This window comes from Mobula hypostoma, chromosome 6, assembly GCF_963921235.1.
Source record: "Mobula hypostoma chromosome 6, sMobHyp1.1, whole genome shotgun sequence".
Lineage (NCBI taxonomy): Eukaryota > Metazoa > Chordata > Chondrichthyes > Myliobatiformes > Myliobatidae > Mobula > Mobula hypostoma.
This window is the reverse complement of record NC_086102.1, coordinates 151,633,755-151,650,341: the sequence shown is the minus strand read 5'-3', so window position 1 is coordinate 151,650,341 and position 16,587 is coordinate 151,633,755. Positions and strand designations below refer to the sequence as shown.

At 39.1% G+C, this 16,587-nt stretch overlaps 1 protein-coding gene across 3 annotated transcripts in view; it reads right to left on the bottom strand.

The window, feature by feature from the left end:
- LOC134348501 (signal transducer and activator of transcription 4-like) overlaps window positions 1-16,587 on the bottom strand; it is a 237,459-nt gene continuing 220,872 nt past the window's right edge. For 2 of the 3 annotated variants that reach the window (XM_063051973.1, XM_063051975.1), the window contains 6 exons: window positions 15,850-15,941; window positions 13,114-13,253; window positions 5,622-5,813; window positions 4,042-4,108; window positions 3,851-3,959; window positions 1-111 (listed from right to left, as the gene is read on the bottom strand). In XM_063051973.1, coding sequence (XP_062908043.1) covers window positions 49-111; window positions 3,851-3,959; window positions 4,042-4,108; window positions 5,622-5,813; window positions 13,114-13,253; window positions 15,850-15,941 — 663 coding nt within the window. In that variant the 3' untranslated portion in view covers window positions 1-48. The remainder of the gene's footprint in view (window positions 112-3,850; window positions 3,960-4,041; window positions 4,109-5,621; window positions 5,814-13,113; window positions 13,254-15,849; window positions 15,942-16,587) is intronic. The other variant, XM_063051974.1, reaches the window with a different exon arrangement.

Below are 16,587 nucleotides of genomic sequence, written 5' to 3'. Positions count from 1 at the left end.
GTCGGCAAAAACATCCAATCTGATATTGTAAAGACATCCAATTTCCATTTAAATACAGGGCATCCTGTCCAATGTGGGACTGTTGGCAACACTAGCAGCCTGTTCCTCCTCCTATTAGTTGTAAATTCTACAGGTCAAAGACTTTGAAACTGGAGTATAAATTAAGATGGTCAGCAGAAGAGCAAAGTCAGCAGACAGGACATTATTTTAAATTTGATTAAAAACATAAGTTGCAATCATTTTAAATAGAAGTGAATCTTATGTGTAGAAATGTTAAAGGCTCCGAGCAGTGAAATGAAGTGGACAGGATGGGGAAGTATTTCAGAGACCAATGCAAATAATGTAAAATTGTTAAGTCCTGAAGAAGGGTCTCGGGCAGAAATGTTGACAGTTCATTCATTTCCATTGATGCTGCCAGACCTGCTGAATTCTTCCAGCATTTTGTGTGTTTTGCTTTGGATTTCCAGCATCTGCAGAATTTCTTCTGTTTAAAATTGAGGTGGTATTTTGCTCAACTTTGCCTTTTTACTTGGCTCCTCACTTACATTTAACTTTAATGGGCTGAACCATGCTGGATCAGATGTAAAGTGTTGATTTCACATACCTCAGAACTACCTCCCCCCTCTATCACATCCTCAAATCAGTTAATAATGTCTGAGTTATGTGTAAACCTCATGCAACTTTGTGCAGACAGCCTGTTCCTAGATGTTTTTGACAATAAGAAAATATAAGAACAGAGAGATTGTGGGTACAAATGTATAGAACAGTGGCTGACGTGTGCAGTTCGAGCCACCCTGCTGCAGTAAGGATGCATTTGCATTAGCGAGAATACAGAGTCAATTCACCAGAATACTGGCTGAAGAGAGTGTTTCAGTTATGAGGATAGACAGGATTTGTTTTCCTTGAAACTAAGGAATCTATTGGGGGAATCTGATTGAGACAAAGATAGTTAAAAGGTAGGAATTGTTCCCCAATGCACAGGATATTTAGGTGAGGGTAACAGATTTAGAAGGGATCTGAGGAAGAATCTTTTCACTCAGAAGCTGGTTGGAACACATTGCCAGAAAGAACTTTAGCTAGCAGCTAGACAAGCAATTGAATTACTCTGTCAGAGAAGGGCCAAGTACTGGCAAATGGAATTAGTGTTGATGGATACTTGATGGTTAGTATGGAAATAATAGGCCAAATAGCTTCTTTCTGTGCTTTACTACTCAATGACATTTAAAAGTGAAGTAATTTAAGCAATTAAAAGTGATTAAGACTCAGATATAATTAGAAATAAATTGAAGCAAAATATTTTTAATATCTAACTTAAATTTTCTTCCCAAATTCATGAAAATATAAACATGCTTTATTTTGAATGGCACAAAAATTGACATTTCATAAAATTGTCCTATTTTTTAGATTCAAGGTCTAGTTCCTGAGATCGTACCGAATCTTAACAATGGAAATAAATACGCAACTATAAAAAAGACATCATGATGTGATTACTAGTAGTGCATAACCTTTTTGTGGAGAAAAAAAAAGTTGTATAATCCAAAACACTTTCAAGAGCCAGAGACTGAGAAACATGTTTTATTGTGTACCAGTCCTGAGCTTGAGTGTTATACAGCCTGCCCTAAATCTCTCATCATGAAATACCCATAGCCTCCAGTACTGTAGCCAAGCCTTATATGGCAGCAGCCGCATTGATTGGCAAATCTGCATCAAAAATGGATATGAACCTGATTCAGCATGGTGTAATACTGGAGCATATTTCACCGTGTAACACTAAGGATAGTTTTAACTGTAGAATACTGGGGCACAGCACTGATAGCCACAGTATTCATTACTGTCATTATATAACACTAGGGTATGGTGGGCAAAGGTCTGTTACCGTATAATAGTGAGATATAGTACTGCTGACAGAAGAAAATATATTTCCCAAGAGTGTCCATTGAAAGTGGCTCACATTGTATTTTACACAGGGGATTCAGATGAAAGGTGAATAGAGGTAAATATGTCAAGAAAAGTTTTGCACTTAATTATCAATTATCAGTCACAAACAACCTGGTTAGAATTTACTTAATTTACATTATGTACCTGATGTCAGGTACAGTACTTAATGTAAAGAAAGCTTCAGCAAATTCCAACCAGGTTGTTTGTTTAAAACGAAGTTCTAAAAGTTGTAAAAAAAATCAAGTTTTTATTCACTCAAATGCATATGAATACAAGTTGTGGCCCAACTTGGTTAAAGTTTTCCTGAGTGTAACTGTATAGGCTGTAATTATATACTACAGTATGTACAAAATCTTTTAGGCAAAATTTTTGAAGAATCTTTCGAATGGCTTTAAATTATTTACAAATAGGGTATGAAATACTCAAAAAGTAATACAATTGTATTACAATTGATATGTTTATAATTCAATAATGAATATTTTTGCTCATAATTATACCACTGTAAAAATGGAAATGCAAAACCAGTGAATGTTAAAAATTCAAGGGGTGGGGTGGGATGTGGTGTGTGGCTGATGCTTTTCATTCAAGTGTGTGTAGTATTAAATAATTGATCTCAACACTGTAATCATTATATGACATATTTAAAATTTTTAAAGTGCAAAATGACTAAGATTTTATTACTGGGTATTTATAGAATATTGTTAAAATATAAAAAAACATAACTTACAGAGTACATGAAAATGTGTGGTGCCTTTAAATTCACTGAAAATTGATTTATCTCATCCATTAATTCTTAATCAAAACAGTTGCATACAAAGCACTAATCAAGTACGTGAAATCTACAGCTTTAAGTAGATTTAACCAGCTAATATTTAGTGAAAAATAATATCAAATAGGGTAGCTATTTCTTATGAAATAATAATGTCAATGTGTAACATCTCATTCATATTGCCTAGTTCATATGCATTATTACACAATCTCTGTCCCACAAGTAAAAGTGACCTGCACATTTCATGATCTTAGATATTCATGCATTTTGTTAAGTAAGTTCCATTTCAACTGCACAATAAGTTAAAATACTGTACCATTGCCAATAAAAAAATAACTTTCAAAAATTGTACAAAATAAACACAGCAGAAACTAATTAGAAGTATGACAGGAAAAAGCACCGTGGTATCATTCATTTTAAGATCGCTATCCAAATCTACAGCAATTTGCAAATTTTAACATGCAGAAGAAAGTTTCAAACATGTCAAGTATGAGTACAGTACTAAGGCAAACTTCAAATATCCCTTGAAAGAATGAATTCAGTACTTGATTTATGGAGTAGATGCAGCCTAGAACAACATTTACAGTTTTATTTCTATTGTCCCTTGATATTAAAAAGAGGACACAAAATTAGATAAACAGCTATTTTTTTTTGTACCCAAAAATAATTTTATAAGCTTTTATGAGATTCTATTGTTATAGCTGATGGCTATACCAAAAATGTGTTGACTAAATAAATGTAACAGTAAAGATTATTACGTCATAAAGATTTTATATTGCAACCTGCAATCAACATGTTGCTCTCCCATGTTAAAAGTAGCCTTGGCTGGAGTGGAGTTCTGGGCTTGTATTCAAATTGCTATTTATAGACCTCTGTGGTTGGGCTCAGACAACAACAGCAACGGCAACTTGGATCTGATAAATGGTCACTGCACTATATGAATCTGGAATGCATACAACCAATACAATCACAGAAATTTGCATCATTATATATTCAGTTAAATTGCTTGTTTAATTTTCCACAACAATCTGTTCCTTGACTTCCCTCAAAAAATGTGTATGTTACATGGAGTTAAGCAAATGGGATATTGTGAATGGAATTCTGGAGATCAGCTTCAGATCAAATCATTGCTTCAAAACATACAGCAGTCTCGATTTCCGCTGGACTCAGCTGCTGTTTCAGTTCAGCATATACTCCTGGTGACATAGGAAGTAAGTCCGATGAAGAAACTGGAGCCGTGGAAGCATTTGGACTGAAAAGTATAACAAATTAATGGTTAATACAACACATTATTTTGTTAAAAATCAATAAATTAATTGGCTATTCAGACTTACAATTCAGAGAATGGGATAAACCTTGAGGAAATGTAGCCTTTCTTCTCTGTCTCAGTAGGTTCAGAAACTGTTTAAGAAATGCATATTAGGTTCAGTTTTTCATAAACCAAATATTATTGTTTTAATGAGGCTAGTTGCATATTTTGCAGTGTGATAAGATTAAGGAGCTTCAACTTTTAATGTAGGAATTAAAGGCATATTTATCTTAAGATGGGTAAATGCAATGTTGTAGGAAACAGGAATTTTAACAAAGCACCAAAAATAGAGCACTGTACAAGTTAAACATCCTTTTTTAAGCACCACAAACATGAGAAAATCTGCAGATGCTGGAAATCCAAAGCTACACACACAAAATGCTGGACAAACTCAGCAGGCCAGGCAGCATCTATGGAAAAGAGTAAACCGTCAACATTTCGGGCTTCATCAGTCCTGAAGAAGGGTCCCAGCCCAAAATATCAACTGTTTACTCTTTTCCATAGATGCTGCCTGGTCTGCTGAGTTCCTCCAGCATTATGTGGGTGTTGCTCTTTTGTTAGAACCTTTGAAGAGATATTTGTTAAATTTAGAAGTCTGTCATCTTTAAGTCCACTACAGGTCCACAATCCCTTATCCAAAATCCTTGGGGCCAGTTGCATTTCGGAATTCAGAAAATTGATAATTATATTGATAATTAACCTGTCTCAGTGCGGGTGGACTTTAGGACCCGGGGGAGCTCCGGACCCACGCACATCCTCCCATGTACTTTAAATCATCTCTAGATTACTTATAATACCTAACACAATGTAAATGCTATGTAAGTAGTTGTTAAACTGTATTGTTTAGGGAATAATGACAAGAAAAGAAGTCTGTACATGCTCAAACTACGAGTGCTGGAGAGAGAACTTCTGGGTTTTCCCGATCTGCGCCCTTTTTGACTTATTGGAATAAATGTAGAACGTAAATACTCTTGGACATGCATAGGTTCAAACTAAGCTAAATTCTCTACAGGTACCTGATGGGCCAGGAACAGGAGCAGCACTAAGCAGGCGACGTTTTCAAAGACTTCTTCAAGTGTCATCTGTCTCATTAACATAGGTTTATGTCTCAGCAATCTCTCCTTAACTGAGTAAACTGACATAATTTCATTGTTACCCATAAGGGTATCTGCAGCTCTTTTTGACATTTTCACAGTGAAATTAAACACAAAGTCAACAGTGAACTCAAAATATCAGCGAACAGCAAATGCACGTGTAACCAGTACGAGCGCTGAGCCACAACTGAGTCTGGCGGCCTCTGATAGTGTTACCACGTCACACCTAAGTGATGTCAGCTGTTGGCGCGCCAAACAAGCCTTGTTACGACACGTTCCACACTCCACGAAAAAAACTTCGGTTTTTGGAGCTTTTCGGATTTCAGAATTTCGGATAAGGGATTGTGGACCTAACCAACCAGGCAAAGCTGATGTGTTAAAAACCTTTAGTCAACGATTTGATAAAGGGAATAGTGGCAAATGTAATTCAATTATTTTCTGAGCTGGTTGCTAAAATGACATAACCAATTAAGAACACTAGCTATTTATTGCCGGTAGTCATGAAACTAACCTTCTTTTGGCTTATTATTGTAATGCTTCCCAAATGCCTTATCCTTTGGAATATCAGGATATAGATACTGCAGTGGGTTCTCTGGGATATTTTCAGCCACCATTACTTTGTAGTCTCGGATAATATCAGGCAAAGGAACTGCTAACAACTGGCTCTTGGAATAAGGTTCCACAGAATGAAATTTCATTTCTCCTGGAATAAGAATTAATAAAAATTGTGCTCAGAGTCTTAGCATATCGGATATTAAAAATGAAGTAAAGAATCAATCATACATGGAACATATTTGTTTTACGAACCTGATGTACATTTCTATAAAAAACTCTTAAGAGGATAATTGGGAAAGAGTGCAAATGCTTTAACTTTAAAAAGAAATCAAATGGTATTGTAGTTAATTAGTATTGCAGCACCTTTTTATTGCTTATGAAATAATTCCCTTGTTTTGAGAAATGGCACAATTCACCTAGTTCATAAAACAATTATATCAGAATATATCAGCTTTATGTAACTTCTAATTCTCAGTCAATCTATAACAAAATAGAAGTATCAATGGAAGCAATCTTTTTAAAATCAAACTATCAAGAAGTGTAGCTAGCAGACTTGTTTGAAAATCTATAAAGAAACTGTAGATGATGGAAATCTAAAATAAAATGATAGAAATATTCAGGAGGTCAGGCCGCAATGGAAGAACGGATACAGAGTTACATTTAACATTAAATGTAACGTGGGCGCTAGCGGTTAGCATGACGTTATTACAGCTCAAGGCGTTCTCTAGTTCAAAGTTTAGTTCTGACGGTGTTCTGTGAGGAGGGAAGTCCACCCTGAGGAATGAGTAGGTTCGGGTCCTCTGGTTTCCTCCCACAGCCCAAAGATGTATCAGGTAGGTTAATTAGTCATGATAAATTGTCCCGTGATTAGGTTAGAGTTCATTGGTGTTGTCGGGGGATGCTGGGCTGGCGTGGCTCGAAGGGCCAGAAGGGCTGACTCCGTGCTGTATCGCAAAATAAAATAAATTAAAGACCCTTTGTCAGAATTGGGAAGAAATCAGAAGGTGCAGGGACAGTATGGGGAGGCATACCTTGAGGGTAAAATCAGAGTGAGTGTGCGGGTAAGTTGTAGACAAGGTCTCTAGTTAATGAATGATTGGGAGCGGTTAGAGATCGAGAACATAGACAGAAGAACATCGATGAAAGAACATAGGAGTGAGAAGTGCAGTGCAGGAAGACATGCCTGGCAGGCCGCCATTCCCATGAGAAAGGGGAAATAAACCAAACAAGCTGAGCTAGTATCACAGACGGACAATTGATAAAGTTGTCAAAATCTAGTCAGCTGAAGTTGTAAAATTTAATATTGATTTCAAAGGCCACACAGAAGATGAGGTGCTGCTTTTCAAGGTGGCATCAATTTATTTATTATTTATTTGACTGTGTCAAATAATTAATTATTAACAAGCTATTAAATTCTCCATTCCACTCTCACTGTCTTATCAGTCCCTGATCGCCTGTATTTTCACAATGAGGCCGTAAAGGTGTTTATTAAGATGTCACTTATTGGGTTTGTTATTAGGATTGGAAAACACATAGAAACATAGAAAACCTACAGCACAATACAGGCCCTTCAGCCCACAAAGTTGTGCTGAACAAGTCCCTACCTTAGAAATTACTAGGCTTACCTATAGCCCTCTATTTCTCTAAGCTCCATGTACCTATCCAAAAGTCTCTTAAAAGACCCTATCATATCCACCTTCACTACAATTGCCGGCAGCCCATTCCATGCACTCACCACTCTCCGAGTAAAAAACTTACCCCTGACATCTCCTCTGTACCTACTCCCCAGCACCTTAAACCTGTGTCCTCTTGTGGCAACCATTTCAGCCCTGGGAAAAAGCCTCTGACTATCCACTCGATCAATGCCTCTCATCACCTTATACACCTCTATCAGGTCACCTCTCATCCTCCATCGCTCCAAGGAGAAAAGGCGAGTTTACTCAACCTATTCTCCTAAGACATGCTCCCCAATCCAGGCAACAACTGATTTTTAAAAAAACATTACATCCTGAGCTGTATAAGTAGAGACACAGAGTGCAAAGCAAGGAAATCCCGATCAATTTTTATGAAACACTTGCTTCGCCAATGTTGGAGTACTTATTGTGTTGTGTTCTGTGGGCCATACTTCAGGAAGGATATACAGGCTTCAGAGAGGCTGCAGGAGATATTCACTAACATAATCCCATGGACAAGGACACTTATTTAAATGGTGTATTGGAGACTGAGGAGAATCAGAGAGATGGTTAACTTATGAAGAAAATAGATAGAATAGATGCAGAAAAGTGTTTTTGTTCATGGAGGGGTGTAAGCCCAAGGAAAAGAAGATGATTAGCATAATACATTAAGAATAGCTTTTTAAAATTATGACCGGCCAGAGTAGTCAGTGTTTGGAATGCATCGCCAGAGGTGGAAGTGTTGGCTGGCTCAATTGTCATGTTCAAAGGGAGGTAGATAAATATCAAAGGAAATAATTTGAAAGTCTGTGGGGTGATACCAGGGGACAGACATGACTGGATTGCTTTGACGTGGGCTCATTCAGATAGGATAAGCTGAACTATGACTATTCTCTGACTCTCTATCTGACCTAGTAACTAAGGCCATAGGCATCATGTTTCAGAAACATTTGAATATACTATGTGAATAGTAATCTTGGTCTCAGTTCTTACATATTGTATATTTTTCAGGAAACAAATGATTCAAAACCTTTGGTGTCACAGGTAACCCCTGGATGGGTGCCAGACCACAGAACTGCTTTAGCATTGTCTGTCTATTCTACCTTGCTATTGGTTAACATTGCCTGTGGCTCATCTGCTGAACCCCTCATCAAGTACATTTGCCACCTTCAGGCTTGATTAATTGAATGCGTTTCTGTCAGGACTCTCTTACCCCACTCTCCACATAGTCATCATGGCACACATCCAGATGTCAAATTCTGCACCAGGCTGCACCCCCTGTGCTTGCTGACCTTCACTGAATTCTGCTCAAACAGCACCTCAGTTTCAAAACTTGTATCCTTGTTGTCAAACCCCACTTTGATCTCTTTCTCCAACCTGCCCATCAAGGGTATAATCTGATCTAGTTGTTTATGTCTCCAAGATGTATGCATTCCTGCAACTCTGGCCTTGATCATCCCTAAATACCCAAGGTGTATCTAAATTATTTTGTGTTATTTAATTAATATTGACATTTGTATTAATTTTCATAAGTACTTAAGTACATTTATTGCTGGTAGTTTAATGATTTGGTAACAGATCATACATTATCTTTCATCTGAATGATGAAACAGGCTCTGTCAGCTGGATGGTATACGCCAATTCTTATAAATTTCTAGAAATGTTATTATCTGCACTTGAGTAAATGCCATGATTAAGAGAATAATTATAGTTTCTATCACCAAAATAAGAAGTAATTCCAGTGTTTTCAGCATTTGTTTCCACCCAAGTTTGATCACAGTCAGTGATCTAAATATTATCACCATGCATGGCAGTAGAAAGCCAATAAACCATTTCTGAATTGTAATCATTATTGCATCACATCAAACATATAAGGACGACCACAGCTGACTGTAGGTCACTTTAACATATTCGGCCAGATTGCTTTGATCTAGGCCAAGCCTCAACGTCATCTGAAATTTCAGTAGTAAGGGGCCTCATTGCCTCTAGTGTCTCACTGTCATAGCTCTTTGTGATGTGGAAGCGAACCACCAGTAGTGAACAGACCTCAAGCAGTGTCAGCCGAGGCCCTGCTTGTGCTCTCAAGACCATTCTAAAATTTCTTATGTTCGTCAACTGGACATTGAAACATACAGATTGTGCTGGGGAGCTGCCCACAATTATTGCCACACTTTTGGAGCCAAAATAGCATGCTCACAACTTATTGACCCTAACTCTAACTGTACATCTTTGAAATGTGGGAGGAAATTGAAGCACTCAGAGGAAACCCATGCAATCATGGGGAGAACGTACAAACTCCTTACAGGCAGTGACTGGAACCGATCGCCAATGGCGGATCATTGGTTGCGCTGCCATTACCATGCCAACATTTTAGAAACAATTCAAATAATTAAATACACAAATTACTGCATTATTATTGTGGTTAGGTGTGCAAGGTATATCTAGCCCCCTCAGTTCTAAGTTCAGGGGTGTTTCCTCTGGTTAGGTAACATTATAATCCAGCTCAATAATTTTCAGTCATTACTTTAATATTCATAATCTGTTGTGCACGACAAAAGAGGGAGTTATTTTTATGGAAACACTATAAAGGTCATTAATACATTTTGAAACAACCTTGTAGGTGTTCGTGGTGTAGGGATGGCCTGTAGATGCTTGTTAGGGAGATCTAAACACCTGCTTGCAATCCCCACCCTCCACACCAACTTGCACAAGTTTACTGCTTAATTCTTGCTTCTGAAAATTCCAGCAGAATGTGCAAGTACCTTTGTGAAAAAGGGGAAAGCCAGCTTGACTGTCAAAATTTTTGACTGTAAAATTTTGTTACAATTTTTCAAAGTTCAAATAAAATACTGTCATACAAATTAACTATTTCTGCACCCTGTGAACAATTTAAAAAAAATCTTATATGTGATAGGTACCTCATTTTGCCATCAGCAATTCTGATTCCCTTCTATTGAATTCATGACATAGTTTTGTAGTGCAAAATAAATTTCATCACAAAGAAAGAGCGCCAGGTAAAACATCTAACCATGAAAGGCATTCCAGCCAACAACTTCAATCTGATAAAATCAATGCTTGTTTATACAGTTCAGTTAATTTTCACAATCCAAGTATATTGGATTGGGTCCATTTATATGAGGGGTGATTGATAAGTTCGTGGCCTAAGGTAGAAGGGGTCAATTTTAGAAAACCTAGCACATTTATTTTTCAACATCATCCCCTCCTACATGTGCACACTTAGTCCAGCAGTCGTGGAGCACACGGATCCTTTCTTTGTAGAAGTGGTCCACAGCAGGGGTGATTGATAAGTTTGTAGCTTAAGGTAGAAGGAGATGAGTTATTAACTACAAACTTTCTGCATTATCACTCAAAGAGTTGAACTGCATGAGCATGTAACGAGAGCGTCTCGGACCTCCAGGTGGTCCATAGCAGGGGCGATTGATAAGTTCATGGCCTAAGGAAGGCGATGAGTTATACAGCTCTTACAACACGCTGGAGGAACTCAGCAGGTTGGGCAGCATCCGTGGAAAAGATCAGTTGATGTTTCGGGCCGGAACCCTTCGTCAGGACTGTAGAGGGAAGGGGCAGAGGCCCTATAAAGAAGGTGGGGAGAGGGTGGGAAGGAGAAGGCTGGTAGGTTCCAGGTGAAAAACCAGTAAGGGGAAAGATAAGGGGGTGGAGGTGGGGAGGCAGGGAGGTGATAGGCAGGAAAGGTGAAGAAGGAATAGGGGAAAGCACAATGGGTAGTAGAAGGAGGCGGAACCATGAGGGAGGTGATAGGCAGCTGGGGGAGGGGGCAGAGTGAAATAGGGATAGGGGAAGGGAGGGGGAGGGAATTACCGGAAGTTGGAGAATTCTATGTTCATACCAAGGGGCTGGAGACTACCTAGACAGTATATGAGGTGTTGCTCCTCCAACCTGAGTTTAGCCTCATCATGGCAGTAGAGGAGGCCATGTATGGACATATCTGAATGGTAGAGGGAAGCAGAGTTGAAGTGGGTGGCTACTGGGAGATCCTGTCTGCTTTGCCGGATGGAGCGGAGGTGCTCGACGAAGCGGTCCCCCAATCTGCGTCGGGTTTCATCGATGTAGAGGAGACCGCACCAGGAGCACCGGATGCAATAGATGACCCCAACAGACTCACAAGTGAAGTGTTGCCTCACCTGCTCACAACACGCTGAAGGAACTCAGCAGGTTGGGCAGCATCCGTGGAAAAGATCGGTCGACGTGGCAGCATCCTTGGAAAAGATCGGTCGACGACCGATCTTTTCCATGGATGCTGCCCAACCTGCTGAGTTCCTCCAGCATGTTGTGAGTGTTGCTTTGACTCCAGCATCTGCAGATTATTTTGCGTTTATACAGCTCTTATTACATGCACATTTTCTTTGAGTGAAAATGCAGAAAGTTTGAAGTTGATAACTCATCTCCTTCTACCTTAGGCCATGAACAGATCAATCGCCCCTGCTGTGGACCACTTCTACAAAGAAGGGATCCGTATGCTCCACGACCGCTGGACTAAGTGTGTAAATGTAGGAAAAATAAATGTGCTAGGTTTTCTAAAATTGACTCCTTCTACCTTAGGCCACAAACTTACCAATCACCCCTTGTACAAGTTCAGTGCGATAGAGTACTTGCCAAGAAGTTCACACATAGGAACTACAGATTTGGTTTCTGAGCCTCTTTGGTCAGTTAAGGAGTCATAAGGTAGCACATTACAAATGGCAGCCTTTCTGGAGCTTTTAGCAAAGGAAGACCAAAATTGTGCTGGTCCTGTCTTTATGTTCACGGGTAAGCACTTTGTAACAGGTGCAATTAGCTTACTTATAATGAGATATGTTTTGTTATAATCTGCTACAAGGAATATTACAGAAATAAGGAGATAGATACTGAAATATTACTCTGTTCTTTCTGTTCTATACATTAGTCCATTGGCTTGTAATGGGTCTCGTAACAGAGGAATGCAAAATGAAGGATAGGGTAGATAGCAGGAAACTTTCCTCAGTGCAGAGGTAAAGGATCGGGAATTAAGAGAGTATCTGACAAATAATTGTTTCACCTAGATCAGGGGTAGCAAATCTTTTTGAGGGCCTGTACCTACATAGGCAATAAGATTCTAAGTAATTCTCTCATGTGTCAAGATAAATTGTGAGCAGAGATTGTCACTGATTATTCACAAATGATAGAAGAGAAAATATAAGTAAAGAGAAGCCAATGCCAACTGGTCCAACTGATTACTATCCAAATACTGATGTGTACACCAGGTCTGCAAGAATTTCAAATTGCATCATCCAATGTCACATGTTCTTGCAACCGTCTAGCTGGCGCCAAGACAGCATAAGATGATTCCTTTGAGATAAGCTCACTGCTGTCAGGTTGCAAAAAAAAATAATTTGATCATTTATTTGGCTATAAAGATAATCATTATGTATCTTTTTATTATGGACGGGGTTTAAAATAAAATCGAGGGGCGGCACTGCATGCTGTGTGCCAACAAAGTCTTTCTGCATGCCATTGGCTCGCCTCCCCTATAAGAGGATAGTTGGAAATTAAATCCAGTGCCGGTGGTGTTGGTGGATACGGGGAGTCTCACAATATTGAAGTAGCTAGATGAGAATCTAGATTACCAAGGCATATATACCAAATGCTGGTAAATGGGATTAGTATAGAGGTAGTGGGGCATAGGGCCTGTTTCAGTCCTATATGACTCTATGATTTTGACTAAACTTTTGACTTTGGTCTTGGCTGACCAAATTGGAGAATCTATTACCACCTCACCGTTTTCAGATCGATCCACCCAGGTGAAGGTGATAGCACCATCCCTGCTGCTTTCACTGAACCGCAGCAGGAAAGTGCCAGATGGTTTATCCTTCAGTAATGCGCGTTCCTTCTCCTTACTCACAAACCCCACAATGTATCTGAAAAAAGAAGTTATTTAGGAAAGGTTACATAATAATGGAATTTCCCGGTGTAAAGATTAAGATTATTTCCTTTTTAAACCATTTTTGTGCAAATTTTGTTCCCCTCACTCCTCTCCTGCACACAACGTTGAATCCAGTTGAATATGGTACTGCAGAATTGTTATATTTTTGGAGCAGTCTGTCTACTGACATTGTGTACAGTTCTGAGTATGTGCAGGTTCGTTGGTGCTGTAATAAAGGGAACAGCTGTGTTTTTATTATGCTTGTCAATAAATAATCAGATTCTGCAGGTAAGAGCAGTATCTAAAGGTTTTCTGCAGAGGATGACACACTGAATTAGAGGGCCAGTTAGCCATTCATGCCTGTGAAAAAGCAATACAACTTGACTATGCCTTTCCCTATCCCTTTAGGGATTTTGTTCATTTTTGTTCAAAGCCAGATTTATCTTCCTTTGGAAAGTCCCATGGAAATTTTCTTCAACCACTTTTTGCTTAAGGATTGCTACTTTAAAAAAAAACCTGGTTCTTTTCCCACTCTTGTTAAAGCCCTGGTCTTCTGTGCTGCAACAAACTGTTCCCCTCTGCATGCACAGCACATTAATTAGAACATCCCACCCTCTCCTTTGACCTTTGCTGCACTGAGAACAGTCTCAGCTGTTCCAAGCTTTTCTTTGAATGCAAGTCTCTAATTCCAGCTGAGTCCTTTTCACTTGGATCCATCTATCGCTTGCCTCCTCTTGCCCTGCCCCTTCTCCTACCATTTTATCACTTTCACCAATCGGCTTCCCAGCTTTTTACTTCACTCCTACCCCTCTCTTGGTTTCACCTATCACCTTGTACTTCTTCCTCACCTCCCCCTGCCTTCTTACTCTGACTTCTCATCTCATTTTTTTCCAGTCCTGATGAAAGGTCTCAGCCCAAAATGTTGACTGTTTATTCTTTACCATGGATGCTGTCTGGCCTGCTGCGTTCCTCCAGCATTTTGTGGGTAGAACATTATATAACTCATTAGTAAGGTCAAGCTTACAATAAGTAGTTTTGAGTTCTAGATCCTCAGTGGTCATTAATGTGTTAAACAGGGCTTTAGAATAAGGGGCAGGTGAAAAGAGGATTAAGAAACGACAAGATCCATATGATCTTGGGGAAGGGGAGGAGAAGATGGCGGCTTGATGCAGCGTGCGCGGCCGCTCTGAAATGATATCGTATGTGTTAACTAGGGGCCGTGCACAATCCTGACTTGATGGAGGCGGCCGTGAGAAGCACGGAGGAACACCTGGAGAAACTTCTGAAATGCCGGCTTCACTGCCGCTGCTACTGTGCGATCGAGAATCTCTGAAGAGGAAGGCCCCGAATCCTCGGCTTTGCCTATTGCCTGTTGCCAAGGCCGGGGTCAGAGGGCTGGTCAGAGGCTCAAAGTTTTCGGACAGACTCAAGAGTCGGCTGTGGTCGGGTGCTTCCAGGGTGCTGCATCGGCAAGTTTGTGGCGCTGGAAGCTCATGGCAGGAAGAGTTTTTTTTCTTCCTTCTACCGTCTGCATGAGATGATGGGACTTTCGAGAGACTTTGAGACTTTTTTTTATCGTGCCCATGGTCTGTTCTTCATCAAATTACGGTATTGCCTTTCACTGTTGTAACTAAATGTTATAATTATGTGGTTTTTGTCAGTTTTTTGGTCGGTTTGTCTTGTGTTTCTGTGATATCATTTTGGAGGAACAGTGTATCATTTCCTAATGCATGCATTACTAAATGACAATAAAAGAGGACTGTGTGTCCTCATAATCTAATCTAATCTAATACTAAAAGTTGTCAGTAGTATAGTAGGTCACATATTAAGGTGTACAATATATCAAAGCTATATAATTGGCAAATATAATTGGTGTTTCAAATAAGGGTTGGATTTATTTTGCTCTTACATGTAATGTGTGGAGTGGCACGGTAGCGTAGTGGTTAGCACAATGCATTACAGTACCAGTGACCCGGGTTCAATTTCCGCCACTGTCAGTAGGGAGTTTGTACCTTCTCCCTGTGACTGTGTGGGATTCTTCCGAGTGCTCCGGTTTTCTCCCACAGTCAAGGTTAGTAGGTTAACTGGTTATTGTAAATTGTCCCGTGACTAGGCTAACTCGAGGGTTGTTGGGTGGCGCAGCTTGAAGGGCTGATTTCGCACTGTACCTCAATAAATAAAAAAATAAAAAAGTATTAGGCATGTGGTCTAATTTTATACCGCATTGATGCTAGCATGATTTACTTATCTAGAACTGAGTTTAATTAATACCCAGTTTAAAAAGGCATAATTATAGGTGCAAATAAAGAATGAGTCACGATTCTTTGAATTCTGCAAGATAAATGCTCATTTGTCAAATGTAACTGATGACTGTTGAATAATGTAAAATTGATCATAGCAGATTAAAACAGCACCTTCTAACTATTAAAAGAAACATTTCTTACAGAAGAAGAGGTTGCTTTAATAACCGTCCCTATGTTAAATTTAGCAACTTCATATTTTAAGATTACTGTCACAGTAACAATATGCAGAAGGCATCACGTGTATAACGATTATTATTTTAAAAATTATTATCTGGGACATTTGGTTACCCATCAATCCACAAAGTCAAAAGGTGCTTCTTGATGAGTTCCAGGATTCCATCCAACCACAACCAGAAACTGAATCTGTTTGGCAGATTCTCCTACAAATTAAATCACAGAAAATGACTAAAGCATTGGAAGTAGGAGCGTTTTGAAGTTCAAAACTGGTTGTAATTGAGGAACAAAATGCTGTCTATAGAACTTAGAGATGCAGGTCTAAGAGTCTGCATTGGACCGTAGACACAAGAACACAGACACATATTCATTTCCTATGAATGCTATGCTTTCCAAACAATAGTTGTAACACAGCAATCATTTGTATTTTTGGAATGCAATTAACATGGAAAAATATTCACAGTTATTTATCAAAGCAGGAATGCTAACTGAGTGAAAAAAAGACTAAGAGAAATTAGTCAATTACTTTATCCATGAAGGAAGTTTTAAAGGAGAAAGAGATGTGCAAAGGCTTATGAATTACAAAAATCAAAAGTGGAGCCACAGTAGTAATGGTGGGATGAGTGAAAAGACAGATTACACAAAAGTCTTGAATCAAAAGATGAGAGCTGTGGATGGGGAATTGGTGGGGAGAGGATTTTTGAATGGATATTGAGGAATTAAAAGGAAGGTTGAGGCTAGACATGTGAAATGGAATGTTAAGTTTATCAACCTGAAGTATCAGGATCAAATGAAAGTCATTGTTGACATGGGTGATGAGTGGGCAGGACATGATCCAAAACAGAGTTTTCG